We start from the raw sequence: 17,965 nt of genomic DNA on the forward strand, positions 1-17,965 counted from the left end.
GTCTTACTTGTGTGGCGGAAAATGCTCTTTCACCGTTATCATTAAAATTGTCAAATGTAACGTGGACATTTTCAGCTGCCACAAATTTATGCACGATTTGAAATCCTGAACTAAGGTAGAGCTGTGCATTGATACGAGTGAAAGCTGAGAGCAAGACCTATTGTGTGTTCAATCCTAACCTTGGACGATAGTTATACATATCCCACTCTCACTGGTCCTTGTGAGCAAGGCCTTCACAAGTACCATGACATATACACCTACTGGAAAGTAGTTTCCTGTAGAAGAGCAGGTTTCGCAAGCCTTTCAAGCCTAAAGCAGTTCTCATCTATGTCTTGTTATTACCTGTATTCAGTAATCAGATGTATACAATTAAATTACACACATATGATTTACTGATTATCGTTTAACACCACATTAAAGAATGTTTCATTTATAAAATTGTAGTCAGTATTATGGGTGGCAAGTTAATGAGTAACTTTTCCACATGTGACGTACCTATAGGCACACCATGTTGGTGGAAGACCAGGGGTCTTTAATGTACACTAGATGGTGCAATGGGAATCTACAGAGCTGCAGGAACTACTGCACCAAAACTGTTCAAACAACTTTACATGGGACTGTTCACTAACTGTAAAAGGAAGCAATTCATGTCATGTACAATAGGCTTTATTCAGAATTTTCAAAAAAAAAAGAAAAAAAAAAAATTAAGAGATCTACCAAGACCTGGGTTTTGTTCAACATGGGTTTAAGATCTAGACCTCTATCTTAATCCCAGGCTCTACAAAGCAATTTTAGGCTATAAAGTAGATTGTAACTTTCAGGATTGCGCATATAAAAGACGTACATGTACATTGCCACTGTAGTTAAAATCAACTTAATAAACCAATAATCACCTAGTTTAACAGCTTTGCTGATCTCTTGGCTTATCTGTTATCCAACTCAAGTCAGGGCTAGAGAGATGAAATGAAGAATGGCTCCTTCAGTCCTAAACCATTTAACTATTGATGCAACTCCTGATATTAATAAACTAAATAATTCACAAAAACCACTGTCAGGTATTTTTATCAATGCTCTTATCTTTTTGTTTTTGTTTTGGAGATATTCCAACGTTAAATGCACTCGACTACCCAATACATGTGTACAATCTGAAAGTAGTTCTTGTATTCAATTCCACGACACTGACAATAAGTGAAAAAAAATGTAGTCCAAAATTAAATCCAGCTCAGAAACTCAGGGATAAAAGGGTTTGGGTTTATCTGGCACGAGTGGAAAGTTCGTTCGCAGTTGATAAGGCTCATAAGGATCTTCTACGTAATTTCTCTTGCGCCTCCAATATGCCGTAACCATTTTATCTAACAGCTTGGATTGTGTTTTATTGCAGAATACATGTTGCCTTATCCGAAATTTGCGGCCTTTGTTTTTCTTCCAAAGTTTCTTATGTCTTCCTGCCTTTGGTCGAATCCAGACACCCCAGTCCAGGCGATAAAAGCGTCTCGTGACAGCTCTCACACATTTAGGTTTGCCGTTCTGTCTACTACACACAACTTTTGAACGCTGGACATTAATGGCTGTCATCAGGGGTTGGAGAAGTGATCTAACAAAAATAAAAAGATGAGTGCTAAAATGTGAGAAAAAGAAAAAAAAGTAATGCAAATGAACAAATTTAAAATATCTGCATTTTCAGACTTAAATACTTCAAAGTGAATCCAAAAGCCAGGATTTATTTATTTCTATAATGAGGTCCTTTCAAACAATATTATGTAATATCAAATGTTCCTTTCCCAGCTCATCATGAAAACACCACATTAAAGTAGATCTCCAGCGGTGCTTCTTCCAAACTGCAGATAGATGGATTGATGTTCCCTGAATTGATTCCAGTTAGTTAAAACGTCGAAAATGGAAGAGCAACAGCAGAGTTTGGCGATCAAACATGAGAAAAGCTACTCCACTAGGATCATCAAGCCACAGCTGACCTGAAGATGTCACAGTGGTATATTCGCTGTAGGCATCTGTCTTCTAAACGACCAGGTCTCATTAACGATGCCCTTTGATTCATGGGGAACTTGATTGTAGTCAAATTAGCCATGCCTTCTGAAAGAAAAGGCCGAAGGACGAGCCTTACAAAACCCTCCAAAAAAAAAAAAAAACGCAAATGAAAAAGAAAAGATGTATGCATTTTCACTCCCGGAATGTAAAAGTTGTTGAGCTACTTGCTTGTTTGAAACAGCAGGCTTTGACACGAACTTGGGGGAGGGACCTATGCCCTACAACAGGAACAATGTTACACGGTGGCCAGCTAATTGAAATTTCTATATGTTACCCATCGATGTTTCCATTCAATCAAATTCAAACCTTATCTATTTTTGCAGGTGATATTTTTTTTGAAGATTAGCTCCATTGTTGCTTTCACCTATGTTAGTGGCAGACTGTCGTTGTCAAAGCAACCCACAATCCGCTGGCCGGACTGCATGGATCCTCATGTTGCAGCCGGTATCGCTGGACTTGGCTATAAAAATTTATAGTGAACTACGAAACCATGCAAAAACTCCACGTGTACTACCATATTTCCTTTGATGTCCAATTTGTATCAGACAAAGCAGACAGGAGTGCGTTTGTGTCATCTACGTGGCTGGTATGTAAGCGAAAATCGATCCTTGTATTTCCCAGTTGCTATGCTGTACACGCTTTTCCAGGATCTAATACAACTCTGGTAGCCTATCTTTGGCAACAGGTCTTTTCAGAATGACGCCGCCTGGATAGGGCTTCCAAGTCGACAACATAGGCAGAAGGTTCAACTTTAATGTTTTTTTTTAAATGGAACTAGCTGAAGTAAGATTTTTTTAAATGCAGTTTACAGATTAGCATAGGATAAATACTGTGTCCAGGGAACATTTAGTGTGAAAATAAAGTCCTTGGGGATCTCCTTGGAAGACTTTACCATGTTGTAGTGAAAACTGATACCTTTTTAGCTCAAAGTCCTGCTTCAGGAGAATAAAAGATATGCTGCTTTCCCAATGGTGATTTATGACTTAAGAATCTTTCACTTATACAGCAGCATTCAGGTTTACGACTGGAGGAAAGAGGCAAGAAAAAAACCACACTTTTGAAGACTCAATCTCATTGGTCAGTGGATAGTTGCTTTATGAAAGAACACATTGCGACTGACAAGTACTTCACTCCATGTAATGAGCTTCTGGCCCAGTTAAACTCCTGTACACACAAAAAAAGCTTGATTAAGGATAAATGTTGCTCTCAACAATATTTCCGTCACATCACAGACCAATGACCTAAAGTCATTTGATTCACTCAGTTCTGCCTCACTGGAATGTCACATAATACCAACACTGTTCCGACCTGCAGTTCATGTTCTAATCGATGTCATTTTATACTTGGGTCATATCCTGAGAAACGGTGATTGTTGTTGTTAAGTAGGTAGTTTTTGCTCACTTACAAACGTACGGGAAATACGACTCTGTCAAATCAAAACTACTCATGTTATATGGTACTAGGCTTGATAAGGGTGGAGACAGAAGAGGTCACTTGGTTGACTGCACTAAATGATCATCTCGGTAATGCCTAAGCTATGGTTAGGGTGCACTCTATAATCAGTTGTCAAAATATGAACACACCTGTTTGTGTCTGCTGAAGACATGGAAAGTGTGCTAAGTTGTCTGGTGAGCTGAGATATACCAGAGCAGGTGCTTGGCTGGGTATTCACACATTTCAGGTGTTTGAGGCTCTGTAGCCTGGTAGAGTGGAGTGTGCAGGTAGCCATTAAGTTAGTTCTGGCACAGGGTAACACTTGACTGACTCTAAGACCTGAAAACACAGGAACACATACAATTAACTTCAAAGTGTAGGAGCCAATCCTGATTGGATCTATTTTTATTTATTTACTGAATTGATTGGTGCTTTTCGCTGCACTCAAGTCAAGAATTTCAGTGTCTTATACGACAGGGGCCAGCATTATGGTGGGAGGATACCGGATGGAAACCCACAGCATGATGATGGACAGGTTGCTGATAGACCTTCCCACGTTCGACCAGAGAGGAAACCAGCATGAGCTGGACTTGAACTCAGTCATGGCAATGGTGAGAGGCTACTAGGTCTTTCTTTTGCCCTAGCAGGCTAACCACTAGGTCCCCAGGAGAAAAGAACAAGCATTTGGCCCAAATATATGTACTTGCATGTATGTTGATTGCCTCTTTGAAAGCATTAAGAAATTAGAAATAGTTGGACACGCAAACAACCTGTGGCTCCAGCTAATGATGTGAATGGTTTAATGATTAATTAACCACACAGCCATAATGGTATGTTTTGACAAAAATGATTCAAAGGAAATGCATTCACACCATTTTCCTGCCATCTGCATAAATGCAACCCTGCTGTTTCGTACAAAGTACGTCAGTACATGGCAAATGGATATAGTGCTACAGTATATAGTCATCCACATGCACCTTGACAGATTTCGTGCCAGATAACAAATTTGGACAAATTCCTCACACACCAATCAGAATGGACAATGTTAACCTACAAACCGTTATTTTCTTTGTTTGTGGCCCTTCAATGTGCCAGAAGTTCAACCCATCTGGCTGGTTCCCTCCCCCAGACGTGCTAATTACATCAGTCTCGCAAGTGATTAAAATGATGACAGACGGCTTATGGCCATGTACAGTGGTTGCAGTCTCTGAAAATGTATTTATTTTGTGAATTTGTGCGGTTGTCATGGATCGTTTTCGTTCGGTGAGATTCAGATCAGGTTAGTTGATTATGAGGACCACTCAGTTGATGTTGATTTACACCAGTGAAATTTTAATGTGCCTGTGATGTTGCAATAAATGTTGTTTACCCTTGATCCGACACGTTAGAGGCAGTTTCTCCGTGTAACTCTCCCAACACTTTGTGTTACTCGATAAGAAAGTTACATTCCGCAACTGCCTCACAGACAGAAGGTAGGGGTTATTTTGGAAACTTAAAATCGGCAATATCCTACAGGGTGAATCGAACCATGGAGGCAGAATAAGTAAATCCATGATGGAATCAAGTCCAGGCAGTTGTTAAGACTCGGTGGTGCCTTTGTTAGTCGCTTACCTCCTTCTCACATGTTTATTGTGAAGAGCATGTTCTTAAATGAATTGAATATATTCTACCACGTGGCATAAACCTCATCTTAACAAAGTCCCAAGCCATGACTATATAAGAGTCAATTTATACATCAAGAAAGAACAGTCACTGACGGCTAGTCATGCGGAGCTCAGTTTTCGTGCAGCTTCATGGACATGCCCTTTCGTTTACAATTACGGCTAGATTACAATTAATTTAAACACAAGTATTGTTTCACGCATGTCCATTAAATCAACTGCAGAACAGTTGCCAGTCATATGAGCACATACAAGCAATCAAATACAAATTACCTGAGAATAACCTTGACAGATGGAATGCCATGATGCAGGATAGGTTTATACAAAATCAGCACATGTTTCTTAAACGACATTGCTGTTCATACTTGAATAAAAATCAAACATTACACAAATGAACAAAACCAAACCTTAACAAATACAGTCTAATTGATATTTTTAATCAGTCCGATTTAAAAGGATGTAGAATACGGTTTGGGTGATTTGTTTAGTCCTTTTATTTAGTTTTATTTCAATTCCGCATATTGACTTGAATGACCCCAACGTTGCACCGGAAACAACTCTGCAGGCGCCGGCATCAGAGGATAAACTTTCTTGGGGGAAACATGCTTCGACTTTCGAGCAACGTTTCCACTAAGATTCGGGTAATACCTTATGCTTAATTATAACTACGAAAAATCATCAACGGTCAGTGATCATAACTGCTTTGATGAAACACCTGGCCGTTTTACAACACCCGTTCACCCTCTGCAGAACACACATTGCTTCATCGCCATGGCGTGTCAACGTTGGCTGTGGTTGTTTTAGAAGTTTGCATCACTGATCAGATGATCATTTATTTTATAGTTGCGAACTGTTACGACTGTCTTTGTAGAAAGTAAGAAACTAAGTTGCCACAGTGAGTAAGAGAAGCCTGGCAGATTGTGTTGCGATCAGTACCGGTTTCCAGACAGATGCACACGCCATGTTACACTAATAACTTACGGTTACTGTTATCTGAGTGCATGCGTAGACTTAACTACTCATTGAAAAACATTCTTGTTTTGGAGAACATGAGCGATCGTCATGTGCAGTGCCTTTTATGGTTTGACAATGGCAGGACTCAAATTAGAAAATATCCTTTGGCCTGCGACTTTCATTCAGTCATAAAGTTTAGCAGGCACATTAGCAGATGACCTGCAATTTTTAAACATGGCCTGCCAATTTAGTAGCTTATTTAAATTAAACGTTTAGGTGAATTTCAACAACTTTCATATATTTCTGCCTCAACGTTTAATCACTGAATTCTAAAATCCAGTTGGTCAGTAACAAAGAGGGCTTTTAAATTCACTCAAAACCAGGAGAGAATAGGACCTTTATTATGACTTCTGCGTGAAAATGTTGTTGCAATCCACAGACATATTTCCTTCTTGCTCGCAGAAATATCTCTTTGCAGTCATGGTGAGTCGGGTCTGTTAACATTTGGGAACCGTGCCAAAAGACATGGAAATCAACCTAACAGAGCCATGCAGCCTTAAATGACACGTTTAGCGATGGTTTTATCAGTAATGGGTTGAAATAGAAAGAGCAATTTTCCCAGTCAGGCAAACGAGAAAAGTCAACTCCAAAAGTTTTAGTCAAGGCTTACGCCTATCGTTTATCATCTGCACAGCTGTCTCATTATCCATGTTTTCTGACCATGGCCTCAGATTCAATCTGGACTTTGAAGAAAGAAAAGTTAACACTGCATCAGATTTTCTGCATATAACTGGTCCGTAATGGATTTAAATGTGTACTAGTTATTGAAAGGATCCTGGTATCTTCAATCCAAACAAGAAGTCAACTTTTGCTTTTAGTTGTGACGCAAAAATGGAAGTACATGCCGCAGTAAGAGCCCATATGCGCACACAAGCAAAGGGAGATAACTTTGTTCTTAAGTAGCATTCACAACAGAGCTAACTCTGGTAACATTTCTCTGCTGTTTGCAATGGACGTGAACAAAGTTTCCTACATTTACGGTGAATTCTAAATTCATTGTATTTTTAATATGCCGTCGTAAATTAGTAAGCTGAACTTATAGTGGCCCAGGGGCCTGTGTGGCTCAGTTGGTTAGCGTACTAGCGTCCATACACTGACATCTCTTGCTTGGCCTGCGATTTTTTGATGATGAAGAACTTGGGATATTGGTGTGTGCCAGGCTGCTAAGAAACTGGTTTGCACCATTTACCTCTTCATCTAGATGTAATCTAACATCTACTGGTACTTTATGTGCCAGCAGCATGAATGGAACAGCATCATTGATGAAAAACTTAGCTAAAATATATATATATATATATATAGCTAAGTTATATAATAGTTATAAACTTAGCTAAATATAAATACTTAGATAACTGATTTGTTATTGAATGAAAGTGTTTAACTGTGTCTTTAAGTTTTCACTGAACTGCATTAATTACTGTTTCACAGGCTGCCAGTCTTCGAAGGGCCCATAAGCAGCAACGATGTAAACTGAGCAGTGAGAGCTCAAAAGATGGCGTCAAACCAGCTACGCCAGCACCTCCTGCTCCTCCCCCTGATCCCACACCTCCTCCCAGCGGAAAGTATGGAACTTTTGAAAAAATAACAATTTTATAAATTGTATTAAATGTAACAAAAAAAGATAACAAAAAGCAGTAGCTAAACATTGGTTTAAATAATTACTTAATTATTTGTTTATAATTGTGAAAAGCCAAAAGGTGAACAGGCTGAGTAACAAACTCCAATGGACACTATATATACAGTACATAGTAAAACAATCCACCTGATCTAATAAAGTAAAGAAAATTGATGAGAGGGAAAAAAACATAATAAAAAAAAAAGAAACTATTTGTTTTGCTGTGAGTTCAAGTTCAGCTCAAGCTGGCTTCCTTTCCAGTTTGTACATGTGAATGTCTGCCAACGTTTCCATTGGGCTATGCCCTGTTTCCTTCTATCATATTTCTGGCTGCCACCCAGTGAAATATTCTTGAGTATGACGTAAAACACCAATTAAATAAACTAAATTATAATACTTTAATAGTTTAAATAATTGAAAAAGTAAAAAAAAAAACATTCTTAATGAAAATTTGTGTTACTTATTTGTACATGTACATATATCTATTATAATCATTATACATACATTTTACGCTTTGTCTTCCCAGAGGTGGTGGTGTGTTTTTCAAACTTCTGGGACTAACTACTGTGGGGATAGGAGGTGTTTTAGCTTATGCTTGGTATGACGCTGAGTTCAGGAAACAACTGGAATCAAATGTACCTTACTCTAAAGAGGCCATGGAATATATATTTCAATATCTACCTGAGACCAGTTCTACTGATTCCACCACCACAAGTCAGAGGTGAGCAAAAGTGTCAAAAGTACACGTACATATCAGGGATAGAAATTAGAGGTAAAGCCAGCAGAACAATTGTCCTGTCGATCCCTGAAATTTAACGGACATTTTTACAAGTCACAGGACAAAATTTCTCTGCACTTAACTCTTGGCCGATATATGATTAAATGCCCTGCCCATGGGGTTATTTGCGGTCACTGTAATTTTCACACATGGTGCAATACAACCTTGAAATATCGTCGCGTAGCTGTTGTTGGATTAGCTTCATAATTTGGATGGGTCCATTAGTCAATTGCTTGGCAAACCTGAATTTCTGCAGGATGGTTGTTTTAGCGATCAGTTTTTTTTGTTTCGCTGCCAACAACTACCATATTCCTAGAGTAGCGCTCCTGTCCCTGTGAACTTCAGGTCACGATGTGTGCCTTGCGTCCCTTTGCTTAATGAAAAGCCACAGGTACAGGGTCATCTATTTTCGTAACAAGGACAGTCTTTACAGGAAGTCTGGTACACTTCATAGAAATGCAATTTTCCCGATGATGCGATGGTTTTAAGTGATTTGAATCCACACGAACGCCAGTCTGAGAAACTGATGACGGTAGCAAAATTTCATGTAAGTGCAAATTTTCATCGCCAAAATACTTAACTGGACACTTATCCGTGCTGCACATAAATTTTGACGGACAAGACCATTTTTGTTGCAAGACATGTCTGATAAGTCAATGGTAATTTTGAACCCTTGCATATTGCATGTGTCAGAATCAGGATTTCTGCAATGTGATCTTAATATCGATTTAAATGTAACATATATTGAAGAACAAATCAAATTTTGGGTTTCAGAAAGCAGTAATACATAGTATGACAAATGGCACCATCTTTAAATGACAGGCCCTCAAGTCTTGATTGTACATGTAATTCAGTTGTTATTTTCTCTACCTGTCTGTTTTTTTTGTTGGAGAGGTAGTCTTGCCTGTAGTAAAATGTAGTAGTGTCATTCGTGGTATTTTTTGCTTGGTTGTCATGATCGGGAGAACTGCTGCTTGGCTCTGTGTCAGTAATGATCACTGATATTGGGTACCGGCCCCGATGGCATAGTTGGTAGAGCATCTGCATCACTAATGGTAGATCCAGGGTCAATCTTGGGTCGGGTCACACCTAAGACTTCCTTGCTTGGCGTTCAGCATTAAGGGGATAGTGCAGTGGCTGGTTAACCCGTATGAGTATAATGGCTCAGGGAGGGTGGCTTAATTGCCTTCGGTAAGTCATCTCAGTAAAGCAGCACTGGATAATAGAGCGGTGGAAATCCATCCTGCCACAAGGAAGCACATAACATGTACATGCGTCCTAAAAACTCCTTCGTGGTCATGTAAATGAAAAATTATTAAGTATGATGTTAAACCCCAAGCACTCACTCACTCACTCTCGATACTGGGTGGAACAGAGTGTCAACTTTGGGGTATTTTCAACATGGGGTTTCACTAGAAGGGCAGATCTGTGAATACACTGGTATTGTGGATGGCCTGCTTCAAGGAGATGTAGTATTCTGAAAGCAGTGTTAAACCCTCAGATAAAACAAATACACTGTAGGTTGTATACACATCTCTGTTGCATTGTAATCTAACATTGATGTTTCCTGCAGTAAACCACCTGCAATAGCCCCAGCTGAGGAGGAACCAGTGTGGAAGAAAAGACAAGCAAGGCAAGACTCAGATAAGGTAAGCATTATCATATATATCAAGTGTACTTTGCATGTATTTTTTTATGATCCCACACAGCCTCCCAGCGGAAAGTGCGAAACTTGTAAATAACACTTTCATGATTTGTATTATCAGTAACAAAAAAACAAACAAAGTGAGTCATTTAGTTGGTAAAGTTTTTAACATCCTAACTTTCAACTCTGGCCATTTACTTGACAAGGGTCCTACATGCAAGATGACATGAAAATCTGTGTGGTCATCTATTAGCGGGATGTCGTGGCTGTGCTTATTTTCAAAAGATTAACTCCCCCTCTTTCACATCTTTTATTTGTGGACCTAATTTCCAACATGTTGATAGACAAAATGTTTTAATCGATTTTTCCTGAAATCAGGTGAGGATATATTTTTAATAAAATCCTCATCTAAGTTGGATATTTGTCAATATTCATGGCTTATTGTCATACTGCTGTAGGAGTTATAAACTATCACTACGTTTGTTAGTTGCTCCCGTGAGCATCTATCGGTTTTACTAATAATTTTGTTTTATTGCTCGGTTCTGCCACTGAGACAGGTGTGTCCATTTTCATTGTTGTTTTATGTTTTACTTTGTAGACAGAGCCATCTGCAGAAGAAGATAAATGTAAGTAACCGGCAATTTGCATGTTTTGTTCTACTTGATGGGGACAAACTCACATTATGCCAATATGTTGCAAAACAGATTTAAAGCTTGCAAGAGAATGAATAGAGAAGAATATTGAGTTTAAATCTGTTTGACTTACAATCTTTTTTCAAAACTATTGGACAGCAGTGGCTACTGTCATTATATATATATATAGTGTGTTCTGTTGAAAATAGAGAATACTATTTGCCTGTTTCTTCATCTTTGTTTTTGTGTTTTAGATGTTTGCAAGCTGCTCAACGAAATACATGATAAACAGAATTTGCTTTGTTGCCATTTTTGCCATTTTAAGTTTGTTTAAGTTGCTACCTGTATTCTTTCAGCTGCAAAATCAGCTAAACAGTCTGCAGCTGATGCTAAAAAGGCAGAACAAACAAAAGTGCAAATGAGATTAAAGGAGAAAGAAGCTGAAGAAGCAGCTGAAAATGCAGGTTGGTTTAGTTAATGGAGTGTAACTCTAGTTATAAATCACGGCTTTGTCAGGACTACAAATTAGTGGGTTGAGGGTCAACCTGGTATTTAAATCTGATTGGTCAGATTGCTCACGCTGGCTTCCTCTCTGGGCCGTAGGTGGGAAGTCTGGCAGTAACTTGCGGATGGTGGTGGTTTCCTCCCATCGTGATGCTGGCCGCTGTCATATAAGTGAAATATTCTTGGGTGCGGTGTAAAACATCAGTGAAATAAATAAATAAGTAAATTAAAGTAAGTTGGTTTAGTGCAAAGCAGAAATAGCTAGACAGAAGCAAGCATTTGTCAAGGGCCCGATAAATGTAGCAAACTAGAGCATTAAGTGCGAGACCCTTGTCTTTGTTTTCATTGAGAGCATGCAAGTCATGGATAAAACATATAAAAGCTGTGTTTACATCTCTTTCTCGACAGCTTTGGAGGTGATTTTAGAAGGAATGATGGATTTACTAAATGAGAAATCCAAACAAGCTATTGAGGCCCAGAAAAAAGTTATAGAGGCGACTAAAAGCCACACGCAACTTCTCAAGACAGCAATGGATGACAGCTCAGATGTAAGTAGAGTAGACAGTATGTAGACCATGTCCTGATCGTGTACCCTTTTATTGAAGGGTATTCCAGGTGTTTGTTGCATTAAGATAATGTATGTCAGTGCTGTAGTTTGTTTGGTTAAGTTACAAGTTCTTGTTGTCAGGACTTCGACATGGAAATATTTTTGTTAGTGTTTCTTATTACATAAGTGCTTCCTTTTCAGGCTTCACCTAGGGCCTTGGAAACATTTTCATGTATGTTCATAAATAAATCACTCAGTCTGTATGAGTTATACCTTCATGAATGGACGTCCGTCACAGAGGAAAATTCCCACTATATGAGTTTGATGAATTATACCTTCACAAAGGGACGTCCGTTACAGAAGAAAATTCCCACGAAGGCTTTTATTACTGAAGTACAGTATTTTGTTCATTTGTTTGGGAAAAATTTTGTTTCTGCCTGTGAGTTTTGGTTTTTCCCATCTTTCCAGATTCTTAACAAGGATAACCAGTGGCAAGCTGTAGCCAATGCTTTTGGCAAACGAGAAGATGCTGTGAGAGCCTCCAAGCAACTGGTCAATGATGTCAAGTGAGGAATTTATAATGGGTTGTTGAGGGCAATATTTGTCTGTCCATGGCAGGTCTGTTCAATATTGTTCTCTGCACAGAACATGTTTTTTGAAAACAACCTTTGTACTTAACATGCCACTGGTTTCTTGAAGAAAAATTTGACTTCTTTTTGGTTCTATCCATGAGACTTAACTTGGTAGGGCTAGTCTTCATATTTATATGTACTCTGCTAGAAAATTGGATTTGACAGATGATTGCTAGAGTAGTCTCCCCTTTGATCTGTTGGCGAAGATTGGTGTGCAAGATACTTGTAAGAGTACTCTCCCCTGGGTTTTGTGGGCATCTGTCTTGGTTTGAGTTCATATGAATTGCTTGAATGTTAAAAGTGTATACTACAGAACAAACTATGCGGTAAAATGAAAGGAATTGTGAAAATTTCAGGATTTAGTTACACCTGTTGTTACCTGCTTCGAAAATTATCTTTGTGTGTAAAAGTTCAATTTTATCTCTCAGGGATATTTAAGGTTTTTCCAAGTGAGGCAAAAGCTGTTCAGTCTTTCATGGTTTACAACAGACATGGCAGTTATGCTTTTAACTGTGAGGCTCCTGTTGGTGTGTATTTCAGAGATATCCAGGAGAAAATGAAGAAAGCAATAGAGGATGGAAAACTGAGTAAAATTACGAAGAAGAACCCTGTGATTATATCAGCCCAGGAAAGCCTTAACAAATTCTCCTCCAGCATAAATTCTATAGCTTCTGAGGTAAGTTACATCTTACTACCCTAAATTCCTCAGCAGGTTAGCACATAATTGGTTGCATTTACTTAAATTCAACATACCCATTTCAATTCATATAGTTTTAAAGTGAATGTGGAAGTAAGCTGATTTACACAAAATGACCTGAAATTTCGGCCACAAGAGTGCCTATTTAGAGGCAAATGAATATCACATTCATATTATTTTTAGTGCGAAAACTTCCAATTTTCCAGTAGATTATCATCTCATGTTGCAAACAAACCTCTGAACACCACTCTGAACTCTATATAACTCTCAGAATCAGAAAAAATAGCCAAGTTAGTTATTGACAAAATTTATGGTCATTTACATGTAGGGTAGTTTGGTCTTCTGGTATTTAGGTGGTTTTATATGAAGTGAAAATCCTTTCAGTTCTAGCAATTTTCCAGTTGTGGCTGAAAAAAATGTATGTGCCATCACTGGGCCATATGTAGAAAAAAGATTGAAGGTTCTGAACCTGAACAGTAAACGTGACCGTGCATGAAGAAATTTTATAGAATGCAACTCAACATGATGACACTATCTGAGAGCTTTGTATGAAAATCATTTTTGTTCAGTTTTCTACTTTGAATACTGTTTGATTATTGTAGGAGCCCAAACATTTTCCAGAACTAAAATGGCTCTAGGTATGGCAGTGTCATGTGTGGAAATGTTTGATGGTAGACTGGTGACAGACTGGTTGTTAACTCCTCCCATTATTACTAACTGCCATATAAGTGAAAAATCCTTGAGTTAAACAATAATCCACCTATTGTAGTGCAGTACAGCAGCATCCCCCAAACTCGCATTACTGTTTTGTGCCCCAGTATAGTGCGCTGAATAAACTAACATTGATATACGATATGTTTGCAGGTTTCTAAGGCCGAGTCAGATGCTAAAGTGATGTTACAATATAAAGATTTAATAGATCAGGGTAGAAAGCAGTTCAAGCAAGAGCTGGAGAGCATCATGCCAGAGGTGAAGTTGGGGGACAAGAAAGGTATTTACAGGCTGTCAGTTACCCCATAGCAAGTTCAAGAGTATTCACCACCCATTTATTGGAGATGACTGAACTTAGCTATGTTAAATCCTTGGAAAAACAAAACAGATTTGTACTCTGTATGTACTCTGTCGTTGTTGGTGACTTCTGCAACTGTTTGGCTTTGAATATGTGGTGTGAATACTAATTTGACTGAGTTACCTTTCCTTGAACAACATCCAGATGTCACTATTGTCATGTCATAGTTTACTTGTGGACTGCTTGTTGACTGTTAGTGTGATATATGGAATGTTCTCTACTGCAGGTAAAAAGCTGACAGAAGCTGAACTAAACTCGCTGATAGCGCACGCTCATCGGCGTATTGACCAGTTACAGAAACAACTCGCTGAACAAATTGCTATGGAGACTCAGCGTACCCGGAAAACCATTGAGCAGCAGAAGGCAGAGGGTGAGAAGCTGGCCTTGGACCTTGTAAAGAAAGAAGCGGAGAGGCTGCAGAATGAGTTCTCCCTGGAGAAACAGAAATGGGTGAGGATGTGTAGACTTATGTGTAAACAATCCGATTGGTCTAATTTTTGTGCTTTTGCTCCATTAAACCAAAAAAAATGAAGCCACACTGGCAAAAGAAAAAAGCTATTTACATTATACGATGACATTTCATAGGATATTCAGTTAATATTAAGGTATATTAGCACAGCGATATTAGCACATTTTGACAATGTGAGGAACAAATCCAGGTTTGCATTTGTTTGCCCATGTCAGCTTGTGTCATGTTGTGTGCCCAGGGCACACTTTACTTTTTGACGAGAGCTTGGGCAATGCCTGTGCCCTGGTTAGGCAGGATAATACGGTGGTGCCAGGATACAGTTTGAGGATGGTATTATTGAAGGACTTTGTTATGTTCATGTAGGATATTGAAGGAAGGGTGCAATTTGAGGAGGAGCTGCGGCAGCAGCTGAAGCGCCAGGCAGCTGCACACAGTGACCACCTGAAGGATGTTCTAGGAGTACAGAGGGAGGAGCTAGAACATCACTTTGACCGTGAGCTGCATGCCAGGCTGATCGAGGAGAGACAGTCCTTTCAAACAGAGATGGCTGGGTGGATAGCCCGACTCAAGGGGATTGAGGCTGCTGTTGAAGGTAGGCTCCTGTTGATGACAGAACATTGGATTGGGATGTTATACAATTTCTATAGTACAGCAGAGATGGATACAGGGTCTCGTTGTGTCTGTGGTAAGGACTTCTAAAAAATCAAATGGACAAAAATTTTAAGGAATCAAATCATTTTTTAATGTTTGCATTGTTAAATTCATTGTAGCTCTAACTCCTTTCAAGGTGTAAGTGATAGGCATTTTGTATTATGCACAGAAAAGCTTAAAGTGACTGAGGATGGATTCCCAAGCATACACAAAATCTGTGGCTTTCAGACCCCTGGCTATTTTTGTCCGTTTTCCCTCACTGCACTGGGTGAAAATTTTTATAAAAATTCAAGTAACAACCCCTGTAATGCTGTACAGTGCCTGTTATAATGACTATTCAGTAGCTATTGTTAATAGCTTAATACTGACATTAATATGACAAAGATAAAGTTAGGGTACGGATCTGTATCAGCTATGATTCTGTGTTCTTCATCCATTCTGGACTTTTACCGAAAGGGTGATTCCACAGAAACTCTGACATTCCATTTCAGGATGAAAGTTACTCTCCTGGACGTTCATATTGTCATGAATATGTCTACGTGTACATATTATGCTTATTCATTGTTCTTATTTAACACTCATGGGTTCTCAAAATAAGACATAATTGACTTAAGTAAATGAAAGCATGGTGTATTGCTGTATTTTATATAAGAAAACAGAAAAAACATCCCTTGTATGCAAGAAAGACAAAGAGCAAAATTTAAATTCTTCAGTTCTAATAAGTTTGGAGAAACAGTATTATATCATAAGATTTAATTCATTTTAAGTTTTATCCAATGAGATGCTGCCTTCTCATTCCCATAAACCTTTGGCATCCCTTATGATTTTTTAACTGGCTCTGACATTTGTTATTTAGCAACTGCATGCTGACTAAACAGTAACTTGAACGACGAAAAATGTATTTGTATAATTTGAACAGCATGACTAAGTAGGCTAAAGGTTTACTGGGCAAATGAATGCGGTTTGGGCCAAGACGGTATGCTGTTGTCTGACATTTGTGATACTGTCGTTGGATATTACAGGGAATACATCAAATAAAGACAAATATGTTTGTACTTGTCTTTCACAGGTCGCGCTGAGCAAGAAAAGCTTGCCCGCACGGCCCAGGAGCTGTGGCTGGCCTGTGTTGCCCTGGCAGGGGCGATAAGACTGGGTAAGGAGGGTGCTCAGAGTTGGGAGGCACAGATCAAACCCCTGGACAAGGAGATATTTGCGGTGGTGGAGGCCGGTGCTAATCACCCGCTGGTCAACGCTGTGATAGAATCCATCCCGGAGGAGGCTTATAAGAGAGGGGTCTGGACGGAGGACGGGCTGAGAGCCCGCTTCAGAAAAGTCAGGCGCGTGTGTAAGCGAGTGTCGATGATCGACGAGAGCGGAGGAACATTATTCAAATATTTCATCTCTTACATTCAGTCCTTTTTTATTTTCGACTCTGTCTACGCCAAAAGTGAAAGTGATGAAGTTGACCTGGATAAATTGGACACCTTTGCTATTCTCGCCCATGCCCAGTACTGGGTGGATAAAGGGGACCTGGAGCTCGCTTTACGTTTCATGAATCAACTCCAAGGGGAGCCGCGTCGCGTGGCCGCCGATTGGATAAGGGAGACAACCCTGATGTTGGAGACCAGACAAGCAGCACAAACCCTGACAGCATTTGCATCAGCCAGCGGACTGGGAACGATATTTTAACAGTGTGAATTATTAGCTGTAGTCATTATGATGGTATGATGCGAAAGTGATCCCTTGTACAAGTCATATAAACCATTGAGTGTGCTTTTTGAAAGTGCTATGTCTACCTGCTTCCCAATCAAGCGGATGATTGGGAACTTTGGACTGGTGACATGATGGTCTGGACTCCCCTTCCACAGTGCTACATACGAGCTAGTCTGATGACCGTGAGCTTGCTGTGACCAATCTGCGACAGAAGGTGTCATCCATGACCTGTGTTAGTATACATATATGTTCCCCAGGTTAACTAGAAAATCATAATAATTAATTACACCAGAAATGTGTGATAAGTTTAAAAAAAACTGTTTGATGTGAGAGTCACTTTCCTATCTCCTAATTAAATGAAGACTTTATGTAGAATTTTACTGCTATGTATATTTCTGTTGGCGTTTTTATGGTTAATAAATCATAAAAATGACTTAAATCTCTGCGTCTTGGAAGAGTTATAAATGAAAGAATGCTTAAATTCAATTTTAGTTTCTTATAAGTCAGAAAACTGCTTTGTAACTACTAGTACATGTAAGTACCAACTACTACAGTACTGACAAAGGACTGGTCATTTGTGCGAACTAAGCAAGGAAACCATGCATACTCTTGTGATTTAAAATATGTAATGTCTCTGTTGGGAGTGACCGGGTGTGATGGCTCAGTTGGTAGAGCGTCAGCTTTGAGGGCAGTAGATCCAGGGTCAGTCCTGGGTCGGGTCACACCTTAGAAAAGAGGAAGTTGTAACTTCCTTGTTTGGTGTTCAGCATGAAGGTGATAGTGCAATGACTGGTTGACCCGTTTATAATGGCTTGATACAGCACTGACAAAGGACTGGTCATTTGTGCAATCTAAGCA

The 17,965-nt window shown here is 39.2% G+C and overlaps 2 protein-coding genes across 2 annotated transcripts; one reads left to right on the forward strand and one right to left on the reverse strand.

Annotated features, from left to right (window-relative positions):
- Positions 1-110: 110 nt before the first annotated feature.
- Positions 111-5,454, reverse strand: LOC135469138 (large ribosomal subunit protein bL35m-like). The gene is made up of 3 exons (XM_064747675.1): positions 5,415-5,454; positions 3,630-3,819; positions 111-1,594 (listed from the first exon to the last, which is right to left on the reverse strand). Exons 1-3 carry the CDS (start codon positions 5,443-5,445, stop codon positions 1,231-1,233), a joined length of 585 nt encoding a protein of 194 aa, XP_064603745.1. The 5' UTR covers positions 5,446-5,454; the 3' UTR covers positions 111-1,230.
- A 227-nt stretch (positions 5,455-5,681) lies between these two features.
- LOC135469137 (MICOS complex subunit Mic60-like) lies at positions 5,682-17,492 on the forward strand. The gene is made up of 13 exons (XM_064747673.1): positions 5,682-5,782; positions 7,584-7,717; positions 8,297-8,491; positions 10,122-10,197; positions 10,792-10,819; positions 11,182-11,289; positions 11,738-11,877; positions 12,345-12,442; positions 13,049-13,184; positions 14,070-14,196; positions 14,501-14,724; positions 15,107-15,335; positions 16,464-17,492. The coding sequence occupies exons 1-13, from the start codon at positions 5,744-5,746 to the stop codon at positions 17,081-17,083; spliced, it is 2,154 nt and encodes a 717-aa protein (XP_064603743.1). The 5' UTR covers positions 5,682-5,743; the 3' UTR covers positions 17,084-17,492.
- Positions 17,493-17,965: the final 473 nt, after the last annotated feature.

The sequence above is a fragment of the Liolophura sinensis genome, chromosome 6, assembly GCF_032854445.1.
Source record: "Liolophura sinensis isolate JHLJ2023 chromosome 6, CUHK_Ljap_v2, whole genome shotgun sequence".
Lineage (NCBI taxonomy): Eukaryota > Metazoa > Mollusca > Polyplacophora > Chitonida > Chitonidae > Liolophura > Liolophura sinensis.